This window comes from Balaenoptera physalus (genome assembly GCF_965194825.1).
Source record: "Balaenoptera physalus genome assembly, chromosome: 11".
Lineage (NCBI taxonomy): Eukaryota > Metazoa > Chordata > Mammalia > Artiodactyla > Balaenopteridae > Balaenoptera > Balaenoptera physalus.
The window spans coordinates 8925232-8950986 of record NC_138896.1 but is presented as its reverse complement, the minus strand read 5'-3'; the positions used below and the strand labels follow the sequence as shown (position 1 = coordinate 8950986).

Below are 25755 nucleotides of genomic sequence, written 5' to 3'. Positions count from 1 at the left end.
TTTTGCAGGCTGCAGGTTTGTAGTTCCTGTTGTTTTTGGTGTTTGCCTCCAGTGGGTTAGCTTGGTTCAGTGGCTTGTGTAGGCTTCCTGGTGGAGGGGACTTGTGTCTGTGTTCTGGTGGGTGGGGCTGGATCTTGTCCTTCTGGTGGGCAGGACCGTGTCCAGTGGTGTGTTTTGGGGTGTCTGTGAACTTAGTATGACTTTAGGCAGCCTCTCTGCTAATAGGTGGGGCTGTGTTCCTGTCTTGCTAGTTTTTTGGCATGGGGTGTCCAGTACTGGAGCTTGTTGGCCATTGGGTGGAGCTGAGTCTTAGCACTGAGACGGAGATCTCTGGGCGAGCTCTCACCGATTGGTATTACATGGGGCCAGAAGGTCTCTGGTGGTCCAATGTCCTGGATTTGGCTCTCCCACCTCGGAGGCTCAGGCCTGACACCTGGCCAGAGCACCAAGACCCTGCCAGTCACAAGGCTTGGAAGAAAAGGAAGGGAAAAAAAGGAAAAAAAAAAAGAAAATGAACAGATAGAACCCCGAGCCAAATGGTAAAAGCAAAACTAAACGGAAAAAAAATCACACAAAGAAACATACATACACACACTCATAAAAAGAAAACAAACAAACAACAAAAAACCCAAACAGTCAGAACCCTAGGACAAATGGTAAAAGCAAACCTTTCTACCTTGTTAGACTGGCTTCTGTTCAGGATTTCCAAGCTGCTATAATTCTGAGAGTCATTCTAATCTCTGCTCTTCTCCAGTCCTTCTGAAAATTATGAACCAGGAACTAATGTAGATCCATGGATTTCAGTAGTAAAAAGCAGTCAAGAATGTGTGGCTCCATGGCACTTATACTGGTCTTCCTAAAGCTGGGCCACCTGCAGCAGCAACTTTTTGTAGCCCCTCTTCCATAAAGCCAGAACCTAATGTTTTAAGTGTTCAGTAGTAATCAAGAGTCTTATGTTGAGGGCAGAATTGGAAAACAAACAAACAAACAAACAAAAAAACCCCTCATAAAGTCAGGGGAGATTTCAGCATTTCACTTCCCTTAATCAGAACAGATTTTACCAGTGAAAATTCAGATCTGAAAGCTATAAAAACCAAACTAAAACAAAACAAAAACCTTTGTGCTTTTCCCCCCTGAGTTTGGAAACCAAAAAATGCACGATCATTTCAGAGGGGTATTCTGGAGAGCTCTCCTGTACAAACTGCTTGGGAATAAAAGCTTGTGTGTTTTTGACATCTCTCTCCAAACACATCTAGGAACTCATAAAAGCCACATTTTTACTATTCTCTGGTGAGACGGAATTTTGTGACCTTTTGAGAAATTCTGTTCTATTTTTCCTAAGAGGACCACGATAAGGAAGTAAGCCAAATTTCCTGGCAATGGGAGAAGTTCAATGCCCCAGGCTTGCATTCCCAGGAGTGTAGAGGGCTCTGAGCAAGTGGACTTGTCATCAACTTGTGCCACACGTAGGTTCCCAAATTTTACACTTAAAAACTTGTCTAGGGGCTTCCCTGGTGGCGCAGTGGTTGAGAATCTGCCTGCTAATGCAGGGGACACGGGTTCGCGCCCTGGTCTGGGAAGATCCCACATGCCGCGGAGCAACTAGGCCCGTGAGCCACAACTACTGAGCCTGCGCGTCTGGAGCCTGTGCTCCGCAACAAGAGAGGCCACGATAGTGAGAGGCCCGTGCACCGCGATGAAGAGTGGCCCCCGCTTGCCGCAACTATAGAAAGCCCTAGCACAGAAACAAAGACCCAACATAGCAATCAATCAATGAATCAATCAATCAATAAATCTTTAAAAAAAAAAAAAAAGACCTATGGTAATTATCATTATACCACTTACTTATAGAAAGAAGAAAGTCAACAATAACCTGATTTAATTAAAAAAAAAAAAAAAAAAAAACTTGTCTAGATGTCCACCCACTCTTGGGGTTTGTAGAACAGAAGGCAATGGCAGCCCTGGAGACATCTCTGTATTAACCTCCTCCCAGAGCCCAGGGGCTCCAAGGTCCAGGTCTAAAAATACTATGAACAGGAGGCTGAAACCCAAAGATGCAGGAGACTGGACAAGGAACATGGGAGTCAGCCTAGAAGGAAGAAGGAGCAATCGGGGACACAAGGAGCAAGCTCCTCTCTGCTCACCACACATTCTCGTCCCTAAAACCAGGGGTGCTGGTGCTCATGTCTTAATACCTTTCCTTGATCTTTGACACTAATTTACCACATCTTTTTCTCAAAATATTCTCTTCCTTTACCTCCAGACTCTCTGACACTCCTTGTCAACTACCTTTGCAAGACGTTCTTCTTTTGTCCATCACTTAAATCAGGGATTTTCAACTGGGGTTGCTTTTGCTCTCCAGGGAACGCATGGCAATATCTGGAGACGGTTTTGATTGTCACAACTGTGGGTGGGTAGGTGCTCCTGGCTTCTAGTGAGTAGAAGCCAAGGATGATGCCACACATCCTACAAGGCAGAGGCAGCCCTCCACAACAAAGAATTATCTATTCTTCAACAATAATCGTTCAGAGACTGAGAAACCCTGCCTTTCACACTGTTTACTTCTAGATCCTTTATTATTCTTCTCACTCACACACTCCCTTTGGGTCATCTCAACTACTACCACTAAAAAAAGTTCTACACTCTGCTCCCATATCTCTCTCTCCAGCTAGATTTCTCTTCTGAGCACCAAACTTGTGTATCTACTATCTTACAGGACTTCGTCTGTTTGATATCCTACAGATGCCCCTTTTGTTTTCATTTTGTTTTGCTTTTTGATTCTCAGCAAGAAAAATAATTGTTCATAATTGAAAAAGTAGTCTGTGATTATAGCTACCTGCTTTTAATAAAAGAGAATTAAAATTGACTTTTATTTTGAAAGAACAAAACACAGCTTAGTGACTGCCTATGAGATATTAAGACAGTTTGGGATGCCACAAAAGCTGATGAGGAGAAATCCTTGAGTCTCTTAGGTGTGAAGAATTTTTACAAAGTGCGTGAAGGAGAAGCAGGCCTTTGCAGTAAATGAGAACTTGTTCTCTTTGGTTGTGGACTTCAAGGGCTCAACCCAGTGCTGCCTACTGCTGTCTAACACTTTCAGAGCCTCCACTACATAATGCTTTAGAACTAGCCCAGGCGTAGTGTAAAACCTGTAGGGTTACAGTAAATGTAAGTTGAAATTCATTAATGTATTTTTGAGTTCCAAGACCATATCTTATGGACCTTTTAATTGCCTGGAGTGCTGAAACATAACTGCTTTTCATGAGATATTTGATGGATAGCAAATGAGGGCATTTCCCAAGCAAACTTTTCTTTTACCTCTAGGCGCCACTCCCGTCCATCCCCTCCCTCTACTGGGAAGACCACCCCCCACCACCGAAACTCCACAGTGAGCTCATGTGCCCCTCATGCAGACAAACCCTAAATCAACCAAGTACACACATCTGGGAAAATCACCAGTGAGCAACTGCCATTCTTGCAGAACAGCTGGTGAGTCCTTCTAGGAATACCCTGATGGGTCGGCAAGGGAAAGCCAGAGGCAGGAAGGAGAAAGTGTGGAAACTGGTCCATCATGGGATCCGTCACATGGAGAATCTGGAACTCTGCCCTGGTGCTTGTGCTTACAGGGTACTTTCCTGATTCACTGTTTTATCTCCCAGGGAAACCAGGTGCCTACATATCGAGTCCTTTATTGACATGGAGATGAGACAGCTGAGAGGAAGGAAGGTGCCCTGAGAGATGGTGGCTCTAAAGCAAGAGCAGATTCCTATGCTTCTGAAACTTTCTCTTTCTTGAAAAGAACAGTCTCCTTTCTCCAACTCGGAGCAGCTTTCTAGAGAGCTGCCCATCTGTCTATGTCTTAAAAACAAGTCTCCATGTGTGCTCTGTGGAGCCAGGCACAGAAGCACGGAGGAAGAGTGGATTACAGATTGATATAGAGGAGGGGGTACAAAGAAGATACCAAACAAAACCTGGGGAGTTTGTTTACACCTGGCCCAATCTCAGAATGGAGGGCCACAGGCCAGTGGGTCCCAAAGAACAGCTTTTGCTGGATAAAAATTTCCTGACTTCTTCCAGGGCTGCCGACTCCTGCAGGGCTGCAGGGATGGTGACACCCCTTTACTGAGTCTATAGTTTAGTTGCTGTAATGTTGGCACCCGGAGATTGTTCCCAGGAGTCACATTTTCTCACAGGTTTTCCCGTGACCCACAACACCCATTTTCAGGATTTGGGGTGCCATCTATAGCCATGACAAAGGGTATAGGTGACCAGCCTGAAGTGGGATTGACTCTGTGGCCCTGCTAACCATGGGCACAGCCCGACATGTGGCTGCCAAGCCAGGTGAGTCTGGCCTGCAGCTGTCGGCTTCTCACTCTGGGACACTTATTATCTTCCCAGGCTATGCAGAGGAACTCTTCTTCCTCTTTTGCCCCACTCCACTGTTTCACTGATTCGTTCATTAATGCCACAGATAGTAGGTGGCCAGAGAGGTTAAGCACTGTTCTAAGCCCTGGAGATGAAATGGTGACAGCCCTAGCCTCGAGTTGCTTCCATCTCTGGAAGGTTTGGCCGGTACTGGGTGAACACAATAGTGTGATGCTGTGATGGGGACGAGCACAGGGAGATCCAGCCGTGCCAAGGAAGGGCACCTGCCGGAGGTCCAGATTCTGCCCTGGAGGCAGGGATATCTACCTTGAGCCCTATAAGGTGAGAAGAAGGTGGAGGGGGCTGAGGAAGGGGAGACATAAGTGTGTGTAATGTACCAGTGGTGAGAAAGGGAACTGTGGGTGGAGGGCAGCGTAATCAGGGGGTGAGGGCTGGGTGAAGGCCACAGGATGCGGAGCAGGGCATGGAAATAAAGATGGGACAGGTAACCAGATCACCAGGGGCTTTGCAGGCCATATTAAGGGCTTAATTCTATAATACTTTGTAACACATAGGTTTGAATGAAGAAAATCGGTCGAAAAGTAGTTATTAATCAGAGGGTGGAGGGGAGTCCTGAAAAAATAGGAGATGAAAGCTTTGACCTCAAATTGTTTATAATCTGAGAATAGAAGAAAAAGTGCACGAAATTGACAGTGTAAAAGTGAAAACTGAATGTAATTAAGCACAGAAGAGTCTAATGCAAACCAAAAGAGCTGCAGGAAGGACAGGGGAGAGTCAGCATCTAATGCAAAGGCAGGATGTGACACGAGTGTGACATGCATGTGACACGGGCCCCAGAGGCTGCAGAAAGCGCTGGGTGCTCAGCTCCTAGAGGCAGGATGGTTTTCTTGGTGAGGCTTCTGATCTGCAGTGAAAGGGTGTCAACATTACCACTGACTCTCTGAATTCCTGCAAGCATTTATATCTCCATGTCATCAACAGTGTATAATACCTACACTCTAGGCTCTAAACACAGAATAAAATACTGGCTGTTTTATGACTCACAATTAGAGTAAAAACAAACAAAAACTCTCGTGGGGGGAAATGTTATTTCTGGAGTCCCTCTAATGCTCTGATCATCAGAAGCCTACATAATCATACAATTGTTATCTCCTTACTGGCAGAATCCCCTTCAAAATATGTTTTATTATTTTGTCTTCAAATTTTATCAGATATTATCATTTTATGGAACTTAGATCTCTGAAATGTTTTGCTATGCGGACACTGGTAAGAGCACTGCCTACTATTACTGAGTGTCCCCTAAATGAGATGCAACAGTGAACATTTCTTTGAGGCCTACTTACTAGTGGAAAAACTTAATTTCCCCTTAAAAAAAAACAAAACAAAACAGGAACTGTATACATTCCATTTCTCTCTTTTCACTTTGGCTGTCTGGAAAGAAATTGCTAAATTTAAATCTCGACAGCAGCAACCCAGCAAGCCTCTGGTTGGCGTGTTTCTGTTTCAGTGTTCTCCTGGGTCCTGATGTTCTTTTACATCTCCTCATGTTAATGTGTGTGCTTCTGGTTGGAAGGCATCTCAAAAGTGTGTGGGTCTGACTGGGAGAGAAGAATTAAAGAAAAGAGTTAGGTGTATGAAAAGAGGGAGGCGTTCTAGGGAAGGAAACAGAATGAAACACAGGAATAATGAGGAGACTGGATTGAGTGGAAGGGATGGAGCCTGTGGAGATACTGTGGAAAAAGGGAGAGAGATAAGATTAGAGGAGTAGACAGTGGACTGAGGCAACAGGGAGCCACAGAAGGTTTTGGGGGGAGTAGTAACATGAAACTTGTTTGAAGAAGGTTGGTCTAATTGCCATGTTGAGTATGGACCAAAACAGAAGAAAGCTAGGGAGGTGATATTGGGGAAGATAAAAGAATAGACAGCTACGGGAAGCATCTGAGGAGGAAAGTGAATCAAGTCTGGATCGAGAAGGAAAGAAATGAGTCACTGATTACAGCTGGTGTCTAGGGTGTTATTATTGCTGGAGAGAGTTAAATTAGAGGAAGGGGTTTGGTGCTTTGGAGAGGCAGGGACAGAGAGGAGGAGAATGGGAAGAGGCAGATATATTCCTGACTGCAGGCTCTCAAGAGCCCAGATCTTCCTTTTGTCTTACCCTTAACTGAATAGAATCTAAATCACTTCTTCACCAGGCTGGACACCATCAAAGCCGACTAGTTTCCTAGAAGAATGCTACTTTGAAATGTTGGCTAACTACATATTAACCCAAAGGACAATAGTGTAGCAAGTAAAAAATCACATAGGAAGTTCAGAGATTCAGAAAGTTATCATTTAACCATAAAAGATTCAGAAAGTTATCATTTAACCACCTGTTCATTTCACATACAAGTTCATAAATAATGGCATGCTTTTCTTCCTCAGCCCAATGGAGCATTCGTTTCTCTTTCCAGGTCAGTAAGACTATTCATATTTCTCCCAACATTTTATTATGAACATTTTCAAACATAAAGCACAGTTGAATGAATTTTACAGTGAACACCTGTATTACCTGCCACTTAGGTTCTGCTATTGATAGTTTACTGTATTTGCTTTATCACAAATCTATGCATCTATCCATCCAACCACCATCTTATTTGTGGTGCATATCAGAGTAAGTTGCAAACATTACTACTCTTCTGCAATAAATAAAACTATTGGCTTTTAACTTCTGTTCTCTGAATTTTTACCTGACTGGGCTGTGTCAGCCCACCTAGGTAGACTGGAGATCAAAGAGAAGCCTCTGGCTCTTTCTATGGGTGGTTTATCCTCCCAATCCCTCATCCCCAGGCCCTGACTCTTTAATTACAGTGATGCTTAGTCTGTGCACTTAAGTTCCTAGAAAGTAGAAAAGGAAGTTTTTACAAATCCAATTATCTTCTAAACTCTAGTATTTGAGATGGAAAAGACCCCTGCAGGTAGTGCAGGTGGAAGAGTGAAAAAAAAGGTCCCCTAGATATGTAAGCATTATAACCTGTGTCTACATATCCAGATTACCATATATTGGATTGACTTAAAGCAAAACTGCACCTTTAGTAACATGGGGGTGAGGCATAGAGAATACAGATGGTCTCTGCTTTTGGATACAAAATATTCCCAGAAAGACCATCACCACTGTCCCAAACTGTAAGAGTTAGAGGCAGAAACTGCAGTGGGGGAAGTTGGTGAGGAGTGAGGTAAAGTTTTTTAGCTGGTAAATGGATATTATCAAAACCAGAGATTGCCTTACTAGGATTTACAAAACAACTATCACTGCATGTTTTAACTGTGTGCAGTTTTCAAGCTTAAGGAACATGATCCGCCACTGTAATAACAAGCCTGGGTACAACGGCGTTCTATTAAGATTCGTTTTGCCTCCATGTTCACGTCTGTTGTTGTATTTATGTTTAAGTTTTAATTGATGTTTTGACCATGTGTTTGCCCCGAGGAGGTTTTGTGAAGGTTTTCATTTTTAAATAAATTTTAAAAATGATATATTTAATACACAGTAAGCAAAAATGTCCTCCTTAATGTATCCAGAAGTAAAATCTTGTCCATGCACTAAAACTTCATTTTAAAATATCTATCCAGTAGCACCATAAATGAACCAAAGACATTATCTTAGAGACTTGAGAGAAAGAAACTCAGTTTGGGAAGAGCCAGTGTAAGGAATGAATTCTCAGATCCAAGCGTTGCCTGAACAGAGGAAGGAAGGAGAAGACTGAAGCAGATGTGAAGTGGGCAATACTACATAAGCTCATGATTAGGAACAGCACATGAAGGAGAAAGCCTTTCAATGACCAGCCTGAGAAGGCAAAGGCTGATGTATTTATATTGGTCCACTCAACATAAGAGCTGGTGCAATAAGGAAATGAAACAGGAGAGAGGCAGAGAACTTATTTTAAAGTGTTATCGTCTGATTTTTACAATGTGTAGGCTCTCTGAATTTCTTTCACTGAAGACAATTAAGTGCTCTTGGACCTCCAAGAATCTTAGAGATAAGAGTGTGGCCGTCCTCGCCTTCTGGAGTCAGTCTCTGGAGGCTGCACAACAAGGATGGAAGACTGTCGGCTCCATGCGTTATCTGAGTGATCGAGGCTTGCCTCTTTCTCAAGAGTCAGGCAAATGCATCTCATTTTAATTTGAGCCTCAGACATAGGGAAGCTGTTTAGAGCAGCTACTTATCTACTGGTATGAGGCTAGTAAAAATAAGTGCTCATTACTTTCCATGTTGCCACTCATATAACCTTATAGGAATTCTCTATGGGCTGGTAAATTGTAGTACTTATCTACAAGGCTGTTTTGCAACCAAGGAATCTACAGGGCAACTATTATACTAACACTTAAATCAATCTTTCATGCTTATAGTTCTGTCTCCAAGATATTCTGATGGAAGTAGGCATCACACAAAGGACAGGAGGAAAGGTGTAATTTAGTAGAAAAGGATGAAAAAAGAACAACACTTTTCCTTTTAACCAATGCTTTTGGAATGAGGTATTTAAAGAAAAATCTACCAAAATGATGGCTCAGTTAACAAGGAAAGATAGCTTCCTTCCATCCCCTCTGTTTACACATACTATTGTTTCAGCCCATGATGTTTTATTTACTTTGGAAGGAAATATTTTACCCCCTCTGAGATAATTAATTTTTGTCAGCTTCACTGTTTATAAGGGAAACTGAAAAACTGTTAACTGAAATACAGAATGAGTCACTGTTTTCAGTAATTTTTGGCAGCATTCTAATTTGTGTCAATCCCAGCCTAATTATTAGATTTTTTGGAAGCAGAAAGCATATTTGATTTTTCTCTTACTAAATTTTTTCTCCTTTTTTGAAAAATATGTGCTGCCTGACAAAGGTTATATAATTTATATCAAAGTGAGATGAAATACCAGTAGGTTTGAAATACCAGGAGGTTTACTATGTCATGCTTGGCTCTTCACAGTAGCTCAATATTTAGAAAGCTCACAGAATACAATCTTCCTCCTTTCCTCTTTCATACCCCCAGCCCTGGCCAAAACGATGTGGTTCTTTTAGAGACCTTTTAGCTGGTATTAAGCCATAGTATATGGCCCATCACTAATGACATCACTGAAGTAAACTTCCCAGAAGCCATCAGGGAGAATTCATTTGGAAATCCAACTGAATGTCACTTGCAAAGGGCAGGCTCCTAGAAGAGGTGACCAGTCATGCATTCCTGAGTTATTTGTTATAAAAGCATTAATCACTGTGAACTCATTTGCTCCTAATGCAAACGCGCTACACTATCCCAGAGGAATTCTGTTCCAAATGATCATTAATGTAGAGAACAGAAGCTGCTGACTGTGAGCAGGGATAATAGAGCCTGTCAGGTCAATGGCCAGTATAATGGGACTGTTAATGGTTCCTGATAGAAGTCGGACCTTCCTGATAGAGCGAAGGTGGGCAGAAAGGCAGGCAACTGTACTGGGCAGACAGCCCCATCTCTGGCCTCCTGAAGCGGCCTCTGGATTAAAGGAGCATCAGTGTCCGTCACAGAGTATCGCCAGGGCTCTGAGGTGGCCGTCACTGGGAGCGTAGGCACCAGTTGTGGGCTGGAGAGGGACCCATGGGACAGCCATGGGGATGGCCCTGCTACCACACTCCAGCCGCTCGCAGGCCACAGGCAAGGGTGCATCCAGACACCTGGTGCTGTGGACACCCCAGAAGCTGGCCTCACCCCACTCCACACTGGGCCACCAATGAGAGGAAGCGTGACAATCACAAGGATAACAGTGATCATCACAGCTAATGCTCACTGGAAGCTCTCCTGGGCTAAGCACTAAGCCCTTTACGTGCACTAATCTCAATCCTCAGAGCAGTACCTCTATGACATGTGTACTATTTACTGTCACGTTTTAAAACCGAGGAAGCTGAAGCTCAGACAGATTCAGTAACTAGTCCAGGGTCAGATTCGAAAATACGTGCCCTTAAACACCACGCTCCTTTACTGGAGGGAGAGACAGAGAAACTGTAGATTTTGGTCCCTAAAATTAGACCAAAGAAAGATGCAGGATATGACAGTGAGCCTGGAAGTCTTTCCATTGTGTGGTCAACCAGTCAGTATATTCAGGACCAAACTTGCAGAAAGTCTATAAAAGCTGTGGTTTGTCCACAGTGCTCTTCCTCCAAGCTTTGCTGCTAAAATGTGGGTACCCAGGGCCTTCAAGAAGCCTGACTGCTCTGTGCCACTGAAGTGCAGGCTCCCTCTGCCCAGTACTGCCCTATATTTAAGACCTGTTCTTCCTCATCCCACCCCTGCTCCATTAAAACTTGTCACATGTCTTGTCATCAGAGGGTTCTGATCTCCTGACTGGACCCACGCCAGCACAGGTAGAGCAAGAAGAAGCTACCACCTCCTGTGGACGCTTCTGAGCACAAGACCGGTATGACTGACAGCAAAGGCCAGCCAGAGTCAGCACCCAGGGTTCCAGCAGCACAGCTGGGCATGGGAGCATGGTGGCATGGGCACTGTGACATTCCTAAGCCCCAGCCCCTATTGTAATTGAGGTGCTGACACAGCTGTCTTGGGGCTCAAGAATGGGACTGGGAGGGAGCTTGCAAGTGGAAGCTATGGATGCAAGAGGCTTCCAAGAGCTGAGGAAATTGGGGAGCAGGGATGAAAGAGGAATGATGTCAATGTAAAAAGTATAAAATACTAACACTATGAGATGTTACCAATAAGCACAGAGTGTGGCAGAGGAACTTAATAAATGTGTCTAAGAAATGAAAGGACATTGCAAAGAGACTCAAGTCACCTTTCCCAGATCAGTTCCCATAACCAAGAGAGGAGTGGGACTCAGTAGTCTTCGCACCTGAAAACATCACTATTCCTTGATTATGTCATTTGAAAAAATCTAGTGTTAAGAGTTTGAAAGATGTGAGAAAACAGATGGTTATAAAGAAGGAGGTGAAGCAGGGAAGGAGGGGGGAGAATATAGAGGTTTCAGAGGGAGACTCTCACACCCCCTACAGCACCCATCACCTGTCGACAGGACAGTTCCACGGTGCCAAGGGCACTGCTAAATGTGTTCTCGGCCTCTCCCCGCACCGAGCTTACCAATACGCACTGTAAGTGTTAGACTACATGGCACAGGATATAAATGCAGCAGAACTGAGTGAGAGAAATTAGCAAGAGGAAAATACAGAGACAGCATCATGGAAGATTGCACTGGCTGTGAACACCATGGACGATATGAATACAGGGAGAAAAGACACACTCCACACAGCTGAAGCATGAACAGGAGTGTGAAGGGGGAGCAAGCATGCCAAGTGCAAAGAATGAAGGAGATAGCCTTGTTCTATGAAGGAGTGTGTGCGTGTGTGTGTGTGTGAGTGTGTGAGTGTGTGTGTGTGTTAGGAAGGGGGTGACAGCATATTATAAAGAGCCTTGGTAGCCAGATGAAGGAGTCTGGATCAATATGGTAGGCAGTAGGGACCTGCTGTAGGTCCTTGGCATCCAAGGAGTACGATTCAAGCCAAGTTTTGGAAAGTTTCATCTGGTACTTGTGTAAGAAGGTAGACTGGAGGGGAAGAGAGAATTAGGGGTGCTGGAGGCAGCCGGGGCAACTTGACTTGATGATTTGTCGTCTTGTCTCCTGCAGCACACGTCCATATTGCCCTTCTCTCTGGCTGAAGTCATCCTCAGGCCACACTGCTACCCACTGAAGAAGAAAGGACTCGCCTTGTTGGCTGCTGCTAGCCTTGCTTATGTCAGCAGGTAAGAGTTGCAGAGAGAAAATCAACTTAGACTTGTCATTCCAGACTCAGAGGAATATTCCAGAAGAAGCACACTGTTCTATAAGAGTGCCTTTATCTTGGGTTAACAGGGATTTTACCATCTTTAAATTTCAGGAAAAAAGGAATCTTAGTGTTTCCTTTTGATACTCATGGAAACATCAAATGCCCAAGAATACACAGGTATGCGTGCACACACACAGCAAGTCATGAGCTCCCCCTCCCTCTCATGAAGAATTAATCGTTGTAAAGCTACACATGTTACTTTCCCTAGGAAAACATTAATCTTTGGTTTCATTTGTAATTAAAATGTTTGAATGGTTGAATGATCTAAGGCATCTAAATCTATTCCATCTAAAAGGGCGCTTGACAGGTTGAGCAGGCAAGGTTTGGTCCATTCCTGTTGCCTGTATTATTATGGGCTTAGCTGCATCAACATCTGGCACTGGAGCACCGAAAGGGCATTTGGGCAATTGCCCAGGGGCCTGCAGAACAGCCTAACTGGAGGCATGAGAGATAACTTAAGTAGCTGGCCTAGATTTCATCATTCAACCACCTGGTGACACTAATTCTCAGAAATTCTGCCCAATGTCTGTAATCAAGGCAAAGTGCTTGGCCTTCCACCTAGCAACTGGAAAAACCCCCCTTTCTATTCTACAGCCTTCTCACCCACAGCCATGCTCTTGCTCTACCGGGAGGGGCATGCCAAGCATAATACCTGCAGATTGGAAGCGAATCATGATGTTCCTACTCTAGCCTAGCCTCACATAAGCTTTTCACATCTGCCAATCCGGATAATCCCCCAATCCCTATGTGAGGGGTAGTTTCACTCAGGGCAGTGCTCTGGCAGAGACGGAAGCCAGGGAAAGAACACATTCCAAAGGACTGGTCTCCAGCAGTGCCTGCTTCATGTGCTTCACCAGCCTTTGTCTTAGAGCCAGTAACCTTTGTGCCCAGAACTCAGGTGACGGTTCCTCCCTAGCCTTTCCTTCCCTTTTGCAAGGTATGTTCCTCCCACCCTTCTGCACCCTTCTTTCCCCGAGTGCCTAAAGTCTTTCATGTTTCACCTGTCTTAAAGAAAGCACTTGTTCAGTAAATCCACCCCAAGACTCAGTTGATTTACACTGTTCACTAGCCTGGGGCCTTTGCATTTTAACAAAGGACACTTTTAGAGAATAAGGCATAAATTGGGGACCTACTGTAGTTGAGGTCTGGAGCACTGTGTTGAGAAGGATTCTGAGGCCCTACCAAAAGAGTTGTGCTATCATTTAGCAGTATCTGCCTATAGCATGTGAATGGAGAGTGGTGGGACATGCGCCATGTATATTCCAAGTCTGGCTTAACCCAAAGGAATAAATCCCTAAAGACAGAATATCTAGGACCTGGGATCGGGTAAGGTATACACAAAAGATATATTTTTTTCTCATGTATGTGTTGAGGAGAAGCAGGGTGGTAGCTGGTTGATTATGCACATGAATTTCCATACTCTGTTTTTTTTGGTGGACTTTCATCTGATTTATTCTTTCTTGCCAAATATAACTTTCAGAGTTCATATATGAGATAGCACTTTTGGTCTATTAATTTTCTTCTACCTAAGGACTTGGAAGTTGATCATCAATCCTCGTATCTACCCTTGCTCTTTTCCTCCTCAGAAACCAAGAAGGTAATAGAGCACCTAAGGTGACTGGTATTTGGGGAAAATTGTGGTGCCCACATAAGGATGAAAAGCAGTGGTCAAGAGGGTTTGGCTCACTGGTGCCTGGGCATGAGCTCTGACAATGCAGGGAACTGGGGTGCTGGAGAAAGGAGGTGCAGCAAGATGGTCAGGAGTGAACACGTCACACGTCCAGTCAATTGTTCTTCAGTGCCAGGCACTGTGCTAGGGTATGAGGATACAGAGATGTACAAGACACTGTGCTGCCTTTAGGGACAGCCTGGGAGAGAGGAAAGTACAGAAACAATGGGAAGACAGGGCGGAGAGACTCTAACAGGGGTAAGCGCAGGGTGCTGGGGGATGTGGAGGACTGGCTTCTTAAAGGAGGTGGTGTCTAAGCTGAGATGCAAAGAATAAGGAGAAATAAGGCAAAAGAGATAGGCAAGAGACCTTCAGGCAGAGGGAACAGCATCTGTGAAAGGCTGGAGGAGCTGAGGGCATGGCTGAACTGTAGGACAGGGAGAAGTTAGTGAATTTGGACTTTTAAAATGAGGGCTTTTCTATGCAAAACTTATAAGCAGAGAAGTGAAATAACATGGCTTATGTAAGAAAGATGATTCGAAAGATGATGCTGGCTGAAGTATGGAAATTAAAGAGGAATCAGACAGGGACATCAGTTGGTGGCATTTGTGGTAACTCAAGAGAGTTGATGTTGGCCCACAGATGACAATATCAATCAATCTGCAAATAGAATCAGAGAGGGTGGGTGGTGGAAGGCGACTCAGAGATCACCCAGCTTTGGAGACCTGAGCCCCAGTGGGCTACATGACATGTCCAAGGTCGTGTGGCTGGGGAAAATGAAAGCTGAGACTTAAATCAAGGACTTCTATTTCCAAATCCAGTTCTCTTTTCAGTGTATTCAGATGGTCAGGTATTTGTTCAGCTCCCTGTTTGTGTAAAACACACTCTGCTAAATGCTGAAGGGGTGAGAACGCAAAAAAGCTTACCATCATCTCTACAGTCTAAAAGCTTTCACGGTGTTGTTCCTTCCAGCTCTGTGCTCTGACTGTATGTTAAAGTGATGTAATGGGGCAAATGAAGGGAAGGGCTGGAGACCTATCGCTAGCAGGGATGTGACTGGGTAGACCCTGGCAGGGAGCTGAAGTGGTTTGGGATTCGGACTTTCTTATCATTAATGAAGTACAGAATCAGCACTCTGTCCAGTAGGCCTCATTTTTGCTGGAGTGAAGCAAACACACCTGTACGCAGGCATTTTATGCTGCCCTATTGATTGAAGCTTCCCTCCCCGCCCGTTGCCTAATTAGGGGAGCTCAGCCTCCTTGCTGCCAGCTGCCTCCACCCTTACACAACACTCTGGGGGCACATGCACCTTCATGGCCACGGATGGTCAGCAACAAGTTCCACAAACTGTGGATGTCCACGGAGATATTTTAGGGAAGAGGCTATAGGTCAGCTGTTAGGCGTGCCAGTTTGGATGCTCAAATAGGGAAACAGCATAGCAGGAATGAGGTAAAGAATACGGTCCCGGGCCAGAGAGAGCGTGAGAAACAAACATGACTCAAAAAAATGGCAATAACCCTGAGCCGGAGAAGCATTTCACTGCTGAAACCATGTTACAATGACCTAAAAATATCCACCAAGACCATGGGGACTGCCTCATATGTGGCACTTGCTTTTTGTTATTTTTCAGATTGCAAAATTGGAGGGCTGGCCCCTAAGTGGGAAAATAAAGCTTTGCAAAGCAGTAATAACTGTAAATCTTTCATTTCCTTTGGAAAGCATTAGTCATCTATATATATGGCAGCTCACTTACTCCCCCCTTCTCTCTCACCCCAAAACACATCACCGAGCTCTTCCTAAGGAGCAGGAAAATAGAAACGCTCCTACTGCTGGCTCTTATTCATTCTTTTATTGAACAAATATTTCCCCTAACACAGGGCTGGTCCTGCTGGGAAAAGCAAAGTTATATAAGGCCAGGCCCCAGCCCATAGGGAGTTTGTACCTAGTAAGTGGAGATGAGCCACGCATACAAATTACAAGAACACGAGATGGGAAGTGATAAAATGTCATCACAGAAACGAGGAGCCGAAGGGAACACGAGGAGGAAGCAGTTACACCTGACTGGGCAGTGTGGGAAGGACTTCATGAAAGGTGTCGTTGGATCTGGGCCCTGAAGGACTGCCTGGATTGCAGCAGCAAAAACTGGGAGAAAGCGAACACTGCACAGTCGCAAAGCCAAGAGGGCACACGTCACGTTAAAGCAATGGCTAGCAATTCACTTTCGCTGGACCTGCTAGTGAAAGAGACTAACAGGAAATCACCCTGAAACTGCCCACTCACACAGCCTTGCAGGCGGCAGGCTGGAGGAGGCTGGACACGGTACAGACAATGTGAGATGTGTTTGTTTGCCATGGAGGTAGGAGTGAGAATTCTTAGTAACATGGCCAGAGAATTATGCTTTAAAATGACTATCTTGACTATAGTGCTTAAAATGGATTGAAGTGGCAAGACATGGGAAGCAAAACAGAATAAAGCAATATACGAATAAAGGTTAGCCGGAATACTCTTAAGTCATCTAGTTCAATCACAATGGTTTATTCTTCACCCACGGATATTTCACAGTTCCAGTGTCATCCCATGTCTGGATGCTTGGAATGCCCTTCTGCAGGGGGTCCAGTCCTCCAAGACCTCCATCTCTAAAATATTTTAATAATCCAGTGAGGGCTCACACATGCCCAGGTAGTGCACAGTCCTGAGAATCACTCTCCCACACAGACTGTGAAGCCACAATACCCAGCCTCCTGGATCCAACACCTCCACGCCGCTTGCTTTAAGGTTAGCACGCCTCCCCCGCTGCTGTCACTGCCAACAATGCCACTGCCCATTAGTCTCCTATGCTGGTGGAAGTCGAACAATGCTACTGGCTATTGCAACAGCCCCAGCTGGCCTGCAGGGCACCACCGCCTTGCTCTTGGTAGACCAGAAATCAGCTGATGCTGTATTTGTCTCTGCTAGCGTGTAGGGTATTGCATGCTAAGTGCAAGTGTCATACAGATATACAGCTGTAACCCAGCCTGGGGAAAGATACTTTTAAAGTCACCTCTCAATAGCAGTTCCTATGGGGCAAGAGAGATGATTCCTTTCTTCTATTCTATGCTCACTCAGGTGAGGCCCCAGAGCAAAGCTGCCTGGACACCCCAAGCGTAATAACCCTCTAAATTCGTGCACCTGTTTACACGTGCACACTTACACATACAGACATCTTACCCCCAGAAGCCATTAGAAACTGCCAGAGGGGCAGACTAAGCTGAGTTCCAGGACCAGCCACCTGGTCATACCCGCTACCAACAATCCTCTCCTACTCCCACTAGCGCACTATGTGAATTCACTCCCAGAGCCACTGTTACCCTTTCCTGAAATATGACCTTAGTCTGGGACCATCTAGATGGCACCATTGTTTTACAACCTAAAATCTTAGTGGGGATCAGAATCCCAGCCTCATTTTCCACAGAAAGACTCCCTAGCCCTCATGTAAATTAATATATGAAAATAAATATGAAGATGCCACACAACTTCCCCTATGATCAGCATCTGGGGTCCAGGCCAGGCAGCATGCAAATTGAAGACGGGTGGAGGTGGAGGGCTAAGAATGGAAATGATTATCTACACTTCTCATCCTTCCTGTCCAAATCTCAGCTCCTGCTCACCCAAAATGCCTGTTACAGAACTTAGAAATAAGAAGAGCCTGAAGAGGGATATAGCTGTACGATTAGGAATGAGGGACATACCTGAGACACACTGTTGGTGTAACAGAATAGGTTTTATGGATTAATTGGTGTGTAGTGGGCAAATGAAAAGGAAACATCAAGGATAACTCTCAGAATTTTCAGCTGGTGGATTGGGAAGATGGTGATTCCATTAATGTGAGCATCCAATTAACTACCATTTGGAAGGCTACTGGTTACACTTTCCAGTTTTCAGAGGCTGCAGTGTTCTCGGTGGGTCAGGCAGCTGAGACCTGTCTATAGAAGCCACAGCTAACAGCAGTTAAAAGGAACCAAGGTGCTGGTAGTGCCACCCAAACAGCCATTTATTTAAAAATAAAGAACCTGCCATGTTCCTAGCACTTGGGAAACAGATGCACATAATAGATAAAATCCCAGTCCTTACAAAGCTTCCAGAAGCTCTGGAGAAAGACAGTCAAATATGCAACAAGGGTAAATTCATGGTAGGGGAAGCACATAACAACCTAACCAAATGTGGGTTGTGGGAAGAATGGTCAGGAAATTTTTTCTGGAGAAATTAACTTTTAAGCTGAAATTCAAAGCATGAGTAAGATTCAGCCAGGGACAGAGCAAGAAGTATGTCCTAGGAAGGGTAAAGGCAGAGGTGTTCCAAGCAGAGACAATAGCCTGTGTGAAGACCAGAAGCTGTAGAGCTGGGTTCATTCAAGAAACAGAAAGGGTTAGACTGCAGATCTGAGGGTGGATGGGTGGATGGGTAGGCAGGGCAGGGCCAGGTAGGCCAGGGGAAGGAGCTTGGGTGTTTTCCTAAAGCAACGTGGATCCACTGGAAGCACGGGAGCACCATGAACAGATTGTTTTCTTTTAGAGAGATTATTGGGTTACTGCATTGTGGAAAGTGGATTGATGTGAGCAAGAAAGCCCAGTGAGCAGACAATTATAGAAATGTATACGAGATGAAGGAGCCTGGACTGAGATCATGAAATGAGCGCACTGCAGCAATATTTAAATATGATTCCATGGGATCATATATGGCAGCTAGGGAAGAGCTGACATTGACTGAGAAGGAGGACAAGGACAATTCGGCTGCACACGTGCTGAGTGCCTTTCCCTCCCTCCCTTCCTTCTTCCCCCCCTCCTTCCTTCTCCCCTTCCCTCCCTCTCTCTCTCCCCCCTTTTAACATAGATTCCAGAAGCCATAAAGAGGTGACAGCACCTGACCATGACTATCTCTGCACTCAGGCCTCTCTGCTGACTGCCCTTCATTAAATGACTGCAATCATGCCTCACGCTCTAATTGTATTTGCATTACTTTTCCCACTGTCAGTTAACACACCTATAACTTTCTTTGCACCTTCTCTGTGAAAGTGCAGACTTCATTAGCTTACTTCAGGAACTTTCCTTTACAAACCTTACGCTGGAGGAAACAAAAATGAAGTAAATAAACAGAAACTTTCCAGGCTTCTAGAGGAATGTCCTTATTTGTAGACTATCTTACATAAATGTGCATGGAAACTAGGAAGCCCTAATTTCAAGTACATAAAGAAAACAAAGTGAACTAATTAATGCAACCCGTTTGGAGTGTATTTAGATTTCCTCGCTAACGCCAAACTCCTGGCCTTAGCTACTTGAGGATATTTACTTTCTGTCCCTTATACTTCCTCCGGCCTGTCAGGAGAGACAGGCACACAGGAAAGAAGTGCTGTGGATATCCTTCTAAAATGCATCCATGGATGCACATCTCACAGAATTCTAATATTAGTAACAATGATAACAATTATTACTTGTTTTCAATCTAGTGCAGTTTTGAGTACATGAGAGTAGCATCTAGACAAGTCTGGGGCAGCAGAGTGATACCAGCAGGGCCAGGACTAGGGCCCAAGGGACAATACTACACATGCAGAACCCTGAGACTGATGCCTCCTTAAATTTTCTTTTTTATTGTGGTAAAATACACATAACACAAAATTTACAATTTTTAAGTATACAGTTTAGTGGCATTAAGGACATTAACATTGTTGTGCAGCCATCACCACTATCCTTCTCCAGAATGTTTTTCTTCCCAAACTCCCCATTTCCCCCTTCCCCCCAGCTCCATTCTACTTTGTCTCTATGAATTTGATGACTCTAAGTACTTCATATAAGTGAAATCATACAGTATTTGTCCTTTTGTGACTGGCTTATTTTACCTAACATAATATCCTCAAGTTTCATTCAAGTTATAGCATATGTCAGGATTTCCTTCCCTTTTTTTTTTTTTTTTATTTTATTTTTGGCTGCGTTGGGTCTTCGTTGCTGCGCATGGGCTTTCTCTAGTTGCGGTGAACGGGGGCTACTCTTCGTTGAGGTGCGCTGGCTTCTCTTGCTGCTGAGCATGGGCTCTAGGCGCGCAGGCTTCAGTAGTTGCAGCATGCGGGCTCAGGAGTTGTGGCACGCAGGTCCTAGAGCACAGCCTCAGTAGTTGTGGCACACAGGCTTAGTTGCTCCGTGGCATGTGGGATCTTCCTGGACCAGGGCTCGAACCCGTGTCCCCTGCATTGGCAGGCGATTCTTAACCACTGCACCACCAGGGAAGTCCCAGGATTTCCTTCCTTTTAAAGGTTGCATAACATTCCATTGTGTGTATATAACTGTACCACATTTTACTTATTTGTTTGTCCTTAAATGGACACTTGGGTTGCTCCCATATTTTACCGATTGTGAATAATGCTGCTGTGAACATGAGAGTACAAATATCTCTTTGAGTCCTTGCTTTTAATACTTTGGAGTATGTACCCAGAAATGGAATTGCTGGATCATATGGTAATTCTAGGTTTAATTTTTTGAGGAACTGCTATACTGTTTTCCACAGCAGTTACACCACCTTACATTCCTACCAACAGTGCACAGGGGTTCCAATTTCTCCACACCCTCTTCAACACTTGATATTCTCTGGGGGTTTTTTGATAGAAGATACCCTAATAGGTGTGAAGTGGAATCTCATTATAGTTTTGATTCACATTTCCCTAATGACTAGTGACACTGAGTATCTTTTCATGTGTTTGTTGGCCATTTGTATATCTTCTTCATAGAAATGTCTCTTCAAGTCCTGTGTCCATTTTTAATTGGATTGTTTATTTTTTGTTGTTGAGTTCTAGGAGTTCTTTATATATTCTGGATAATAATCCCATATCAGATGCATGATTTGCAAATATTTTTCCCATTCTATTTTTCCCATTCTGTTGACTGTGTCCTTTGATGCACAGAGATGACTTCTTAAATTTTATGCCATAGGTGCCTCCCTTGCCTCACCCTAGTCCTGGCCCTGATGTTAGCCCCTCTCTTCCAGCAAAGCATTTGACAAACTTAAAGTATTTGAAACAACCAAGATTGCACTTGGGTTCTGAAAGTTTAATTAAGCACAGAATTTCATGCTTCCATCTGAACTCCTTTGACAACTTGGGATACCCACATATGAACGTTGTTTCTGAAGCATAACCTAGGCTACCCTAATTTTTACAAGAGATGAATAGCCTCAAAGAAAGATTGCTGAGGTGACACCCACTGTGTATTCCCTCAGAGGAGAGAAGCTTTTAAATTCTTATAAAATGATTACAATCTGCCAGGCACTGTTCTATGTAATTTACATGTGCTAAATTAACTCCCTTAATCTTTACAATAGCCTTGTAAGCTGTATGCTGTTTGTACCCCTACTTTATACATGAGGGTAGGGGGAGAGAAAAGTTGAATAAATTAGTGACGGTAACACAGCTAGCAGGTAGCACAACTAGGATTCGAATCACAGAAGCCTGGTTCCATATTCCGTACTCTTAACCGATTATAAACTGTAGCTGATACATCATCTTCCCCGTATTTAATTTTAAAAGTTATTTCAGACTTTGGCATCTTCCGGTGCAGTTTGTTTCCAGCAAACTGCATTTTTAGGCTTCACTTAGACATTGTGGCTCCTCTCCTAGCATTTCTTTTCCTTCTCTTGGCTGACAGAAATGATTTATATTCTGTCCTCACATGAGCAAGATCTGAGCCTCCTGTAGATCCATCTATTCCTACTTAATACTCTATCCGTGGCTATTTCCACGAGCTGAAATCTAGGCCCACAATTAAACCCCAGGTCTACTGTATTATAGTAATAATGCTCAATCTCTGCCTCTCCTACCCCAACAGGCTTGGAGAGCTAATGGAAAGCTACACTTAACTCTTAGGCACAGAAAAGCAAACCCCACTTGTCTGGCTGAGAGTGAGCAAATGGGCACCATCTTAGCAAGTTCAATGTCTCAGCAGGTCATATCTTTCAGGGAAAGAAATAATTCATGTTCTTATACATTTTGTTTGGCTAATGATGTGTTCAGTGTTCTCCCATAGTCTTTTACCATCATTGAATTTTAATGGATTAGGTAAAATAGCCAAGCCCAGCGCCTGAAACAGAATGTCTCAATGAATCAGTCTATTTATCCAGAGAACACTCACTTCTGTAGGTTCGGGAAACACCTCGGCTGTTAAATGTCCCCTGTGGCTTCTTTTCCTCTGCCTGGACTCCAGAACCCCAATGATCTTGAAGAGAGACTACGGCTTTTTTCCCCTGCTGTCCTAATCATTGTGATTTGTCCTTTTCTGCAGGGTTCTATGGATCTACTCTGAGACCGGTACATGGGTGTATCCCGTGTTTGCCAAACTCAGCCCAGTGGGTCTAGCAGCCTTCTTCTCTCTCAGCTACGTCTTTAGTGTCGGCATCTACCTATTTGGAGAGAAGCTCAACCACTGGAAATGGGGTCAGTTCATCTCTCTCTTACCTACAGAAACACTTCTTCGTTATGCTCTCTTGACTCCTCCTGGAAACAGAAGGAGAAACCAGTAACGCAGAAAGCAGTGATGTTTGATGCCTTTGTCCAAAGCCGGCAAAGGAAAAGCCTGGGGGAAGTTCATACTTTCTCAAAGGACCCCAACAAATTATCTCCCCTTCTCCTCCAAACAACACCTCATTTAACTTTAAGGCTAAAAATCATCTTGTTTAGAGAGCTCAGGACCCAGAGAGCACGGGTATCACCAACCCCTGTATGAAAAAACCGACTCAAGGTCTCTCCCTCCCTTAAGTGAGGACTTGAGGTTCACAAGTTATTAAATGCCGAGAATTCCTCTTTGAAAGAAATGGATCCAGATGACCCTCTTAGCTCTTCCACCCTCAGCAGTGCCTTCCCTGATGTGTTCCCATCCCTCTCTCATGAGGTTGCTTCTCAACCTTTAGTAAAGTGTTCACCAGGTAGAATCACACCCTGTACTTGAGACTGAAATTCTCACTTGGGGTTTAGGCAATGTGAATATGCCCGTAAGCTAAGCTTTCTAATTATAGGTAGGCAGAACCATGTTGCTTCTTCATAGAAAAAAAGCAATCTTAACTTAGTTGATTTCAAAGTGGAAGATTTTGTTCTCTCCCTGCTTCCCCTACTGCCCTCACCTCCCAGAATATTTTCTGTCGGAAAAGTAACCACCAAAAAGTCAGGTTGCAAAATAGCCAGGATTTTTTACCTATCCAAGGAGAAGTGCAGGAACTCCACTCTGATTTTGTATATAAGGAAGGCAAGAGTCACACACAGTCCCCCACATCACACACCCACATGCCATTCTGTTCTATTAAAATAGAAGTGGCATCTTCCGCCCAATCTATGAACTGGTGTGAAAACATAAGCCTGTGTATGCAAAAAAAACGACAGTCTCAGAAGGTTCAGTACAAGAGTCTGTATTTCTGAGAGGAGACTGAGACCCTGGAGAAATAAGCATGCAACTTGGCTTTTTCACATATTTTCTGCTCTTGGAGAATTTAACTGGTTGAGAAAGCCTCAGAGGCAATATCCTCCTTGAAAGCAAACACTTAAAACATGGAATACTAAAAATGACTCAAAAAATCAGGATTTCAAATCACAGGAAATTATCCAGAAAAAAATGTGTTGACATTTCAGATGTGCTGACATCTAATTCTAACTAGTTTTGGCTCCTTGAAGTTCTGGGTAGATTGTTGATGCCTTCCCCAAATCTATATTAAAAAAAAAAAAAAAGAAAGAAATAAAGCAAGACACTAATCCATTTAAAACTTGGCAGAAAATGTGCAGAGAAAAAAGTGATTACTCAGTGCTTAGAGAACAATAACTTTTTAAATCAATACTATTTTCAACACAAAGCTCTTTTTAATAAGCCTCATTGTTTAAGTGCTACATCCAATTGTCTACTACAGTTGAATCCCAATGAGCAAGCAGGCTGGCATCAACGTGTGGACCCTCATTTGCATCATGCATATGTGAATGTTCATGTGAACGACGGACACTACCGTCAGTGGCTATGTGTCTCTCTCTTCTCTCTAGATTTTAAACTCCTTAAGAATAGAATGGGTAAAAAGTTCTATATAGCATCAGAATAGGATCATAAATGTGTTAAATTCTGAACTGATCTGAATTATAAATGGTTAAATAAGAAATTAAAAAGAGAAATTAGATCATTTAAAATTCCAATGGCAGTGAACACTTAAATCACCTAAAACTAAACAGAGCTGTATATGTGAACACATTTTCCCGTGTCCTATTCCGCTGAAAGCAGTGTCAGCCTTCCCTCATCAGATGAAAATCCAAGCCCTTCGAATGGCACACTGTGACCCAGTCCCTGCCTTGACTCTTACTCTCCTTCTTCTAAACTTGTGCCCCAGCAGCACGGAACCGCTTGTTTCCCCTACACATTGATGTTTCTCACCTCCATGGGCTCTCTCACTTCCCCCAGTCTTTGCCTGTCTCACACCCACTCATTCATTTCAACTCACCTCTTCTAGGAAGCCTCCCCTGGTCTGCCCCGAGATTTGTTTTTACACTAGACCCTGAGTTTCTTAAGGGGTAGAAGTATGTCTTAGCCATCTTTGAATCCCCCATTTCCATTAGCGTCCCCAATATTAAATGGATCAATCAACACAAATAGAGGATATTCAAGGCCTCTTCTCGCTAGGCATTAAATGGGACTTTGTGCAAAGTTGTTCTGGAGACAGTGGTCAAGGAGTGACTCTACTGGTTGGAGATTAAAGTGTGGGGCAGGGAGTTTAAGGAGAATAGGAGGGTATGATACGGTATACTGGTTAGAGAGTTGCCGAAAAAGAGATGAAAACTAGGGCAGGCAATACAAAACAGGAGAAGAGCATCGGAATAGGAATCAAGAAAACTAGGATATGTCCTTCACCTGGCCACAAACCAACCATGTATCCTGTATTAATGCACTTCAACTCCTCGCTGATGAGACGACCTATAAGAAAGGCAATTGCACATCTCAGTTTGCCTAGGACAGTCCTGGTTAATGCCAGCTGTGCCAGTGTGAATAGGATTTTATATTGTCTAGGCTTGGACAACACACTGTGTGGTCCCTCTATCTCTGAGTCCGCCTCTAGACCCTCTGTTCTGGATCTATGGAAACATGTTAAGTGGCCACCTACTCTGTCCAAATTCAGGGCTAATTCTACTTTCTCACCTTTTCCCACAGCCTGAGCTTCCTTGGATGAGAGCAGAAATTCAAAGGAGTGCTTTAGTGATGCAGTGGGCAGCTGTGGTTTGGAGAAAAGTTCTGTGCCTGATTGCCTGGGTTCCTACCTTGGGCTTACCACTTATAGACCTGTTTCACTGGGCGAGGCACTCAATGTCTTCATGTTCCAGTTTTCTCTTACATATCATGGAGACAATATTAGTACCCTCCTCGTGGGATTCTGGAGGATAATAAATGACTTGGGACGTGTCAACTGCCAAGTATAGGGTCTGGCACACAGGGTTAGTCACTATTGCTGTTAATTTCATTCTTTCCAAGGAAAAATCAGTAACCTTCTTTTCTATGTGGATATTCCAATCATCCCCTTCAACTTCATGCATAAATTATCAGTTTCCCCAGCTGAAGGTGATTAAAAGTAACAGCCACCTAACTGAATGCAAACTGACAGAGAGGGTGTAGTTCCTGAAGAACTTACAGAGTGAAGCAGGAGGCTGGGCTAATTGAGATTAGAATTGATTAGAATCTCTGCTTCTGAAATTTCTGAGCCACAGTGCGGCCTGGTTGGGAGTCGCCAGCCAACTAACCAAGTGATCAAGAAGTATCGGTCAAGACCCAGGTAATATGCAAGTATCTCTCTAGCAGTAATGCTCGATCTTGACTGCACATTACAAAATCACT

At 43.9% G+C, this 25755-nt stretch overlaps 1 protein-coding gene across 47 annotated transcripts in view; it reads left to right on the top strand.

Moving 5' to 3' along the window:
- Positions 1 to 25755, top strand: part of ADTRP (androgen dependent TFPI regulating protein) — a 110440-nt gene that overhangs the window by 63882 nt on the left and 20803 nt on the right. For 46 of the 47 annotated variants that reach the window (XR_014250872.1, XR_014250873.1, XM_082413391.1 and 43 more), the window contains 2 exons: positions 12021 to 12136; positions 22189 to 22340. Coding sequence is in view for 45 of the 47 variants with exons in the window: in XM_082413391.1 (XP_082269517.1) it covers positions 12021 to 12136; positions 22189 to 22340 (268 nt within the window). In the remaining 2 variants the exon portion in view is untranslated. Of the gene's footprint in view, positions 1 to 12020; positions 12137 to 22188; positions 23626 to 25755 lie in introns of those variants that run through there. The other variant, XM_082413378.1, reaches the window with a different exon arrangement.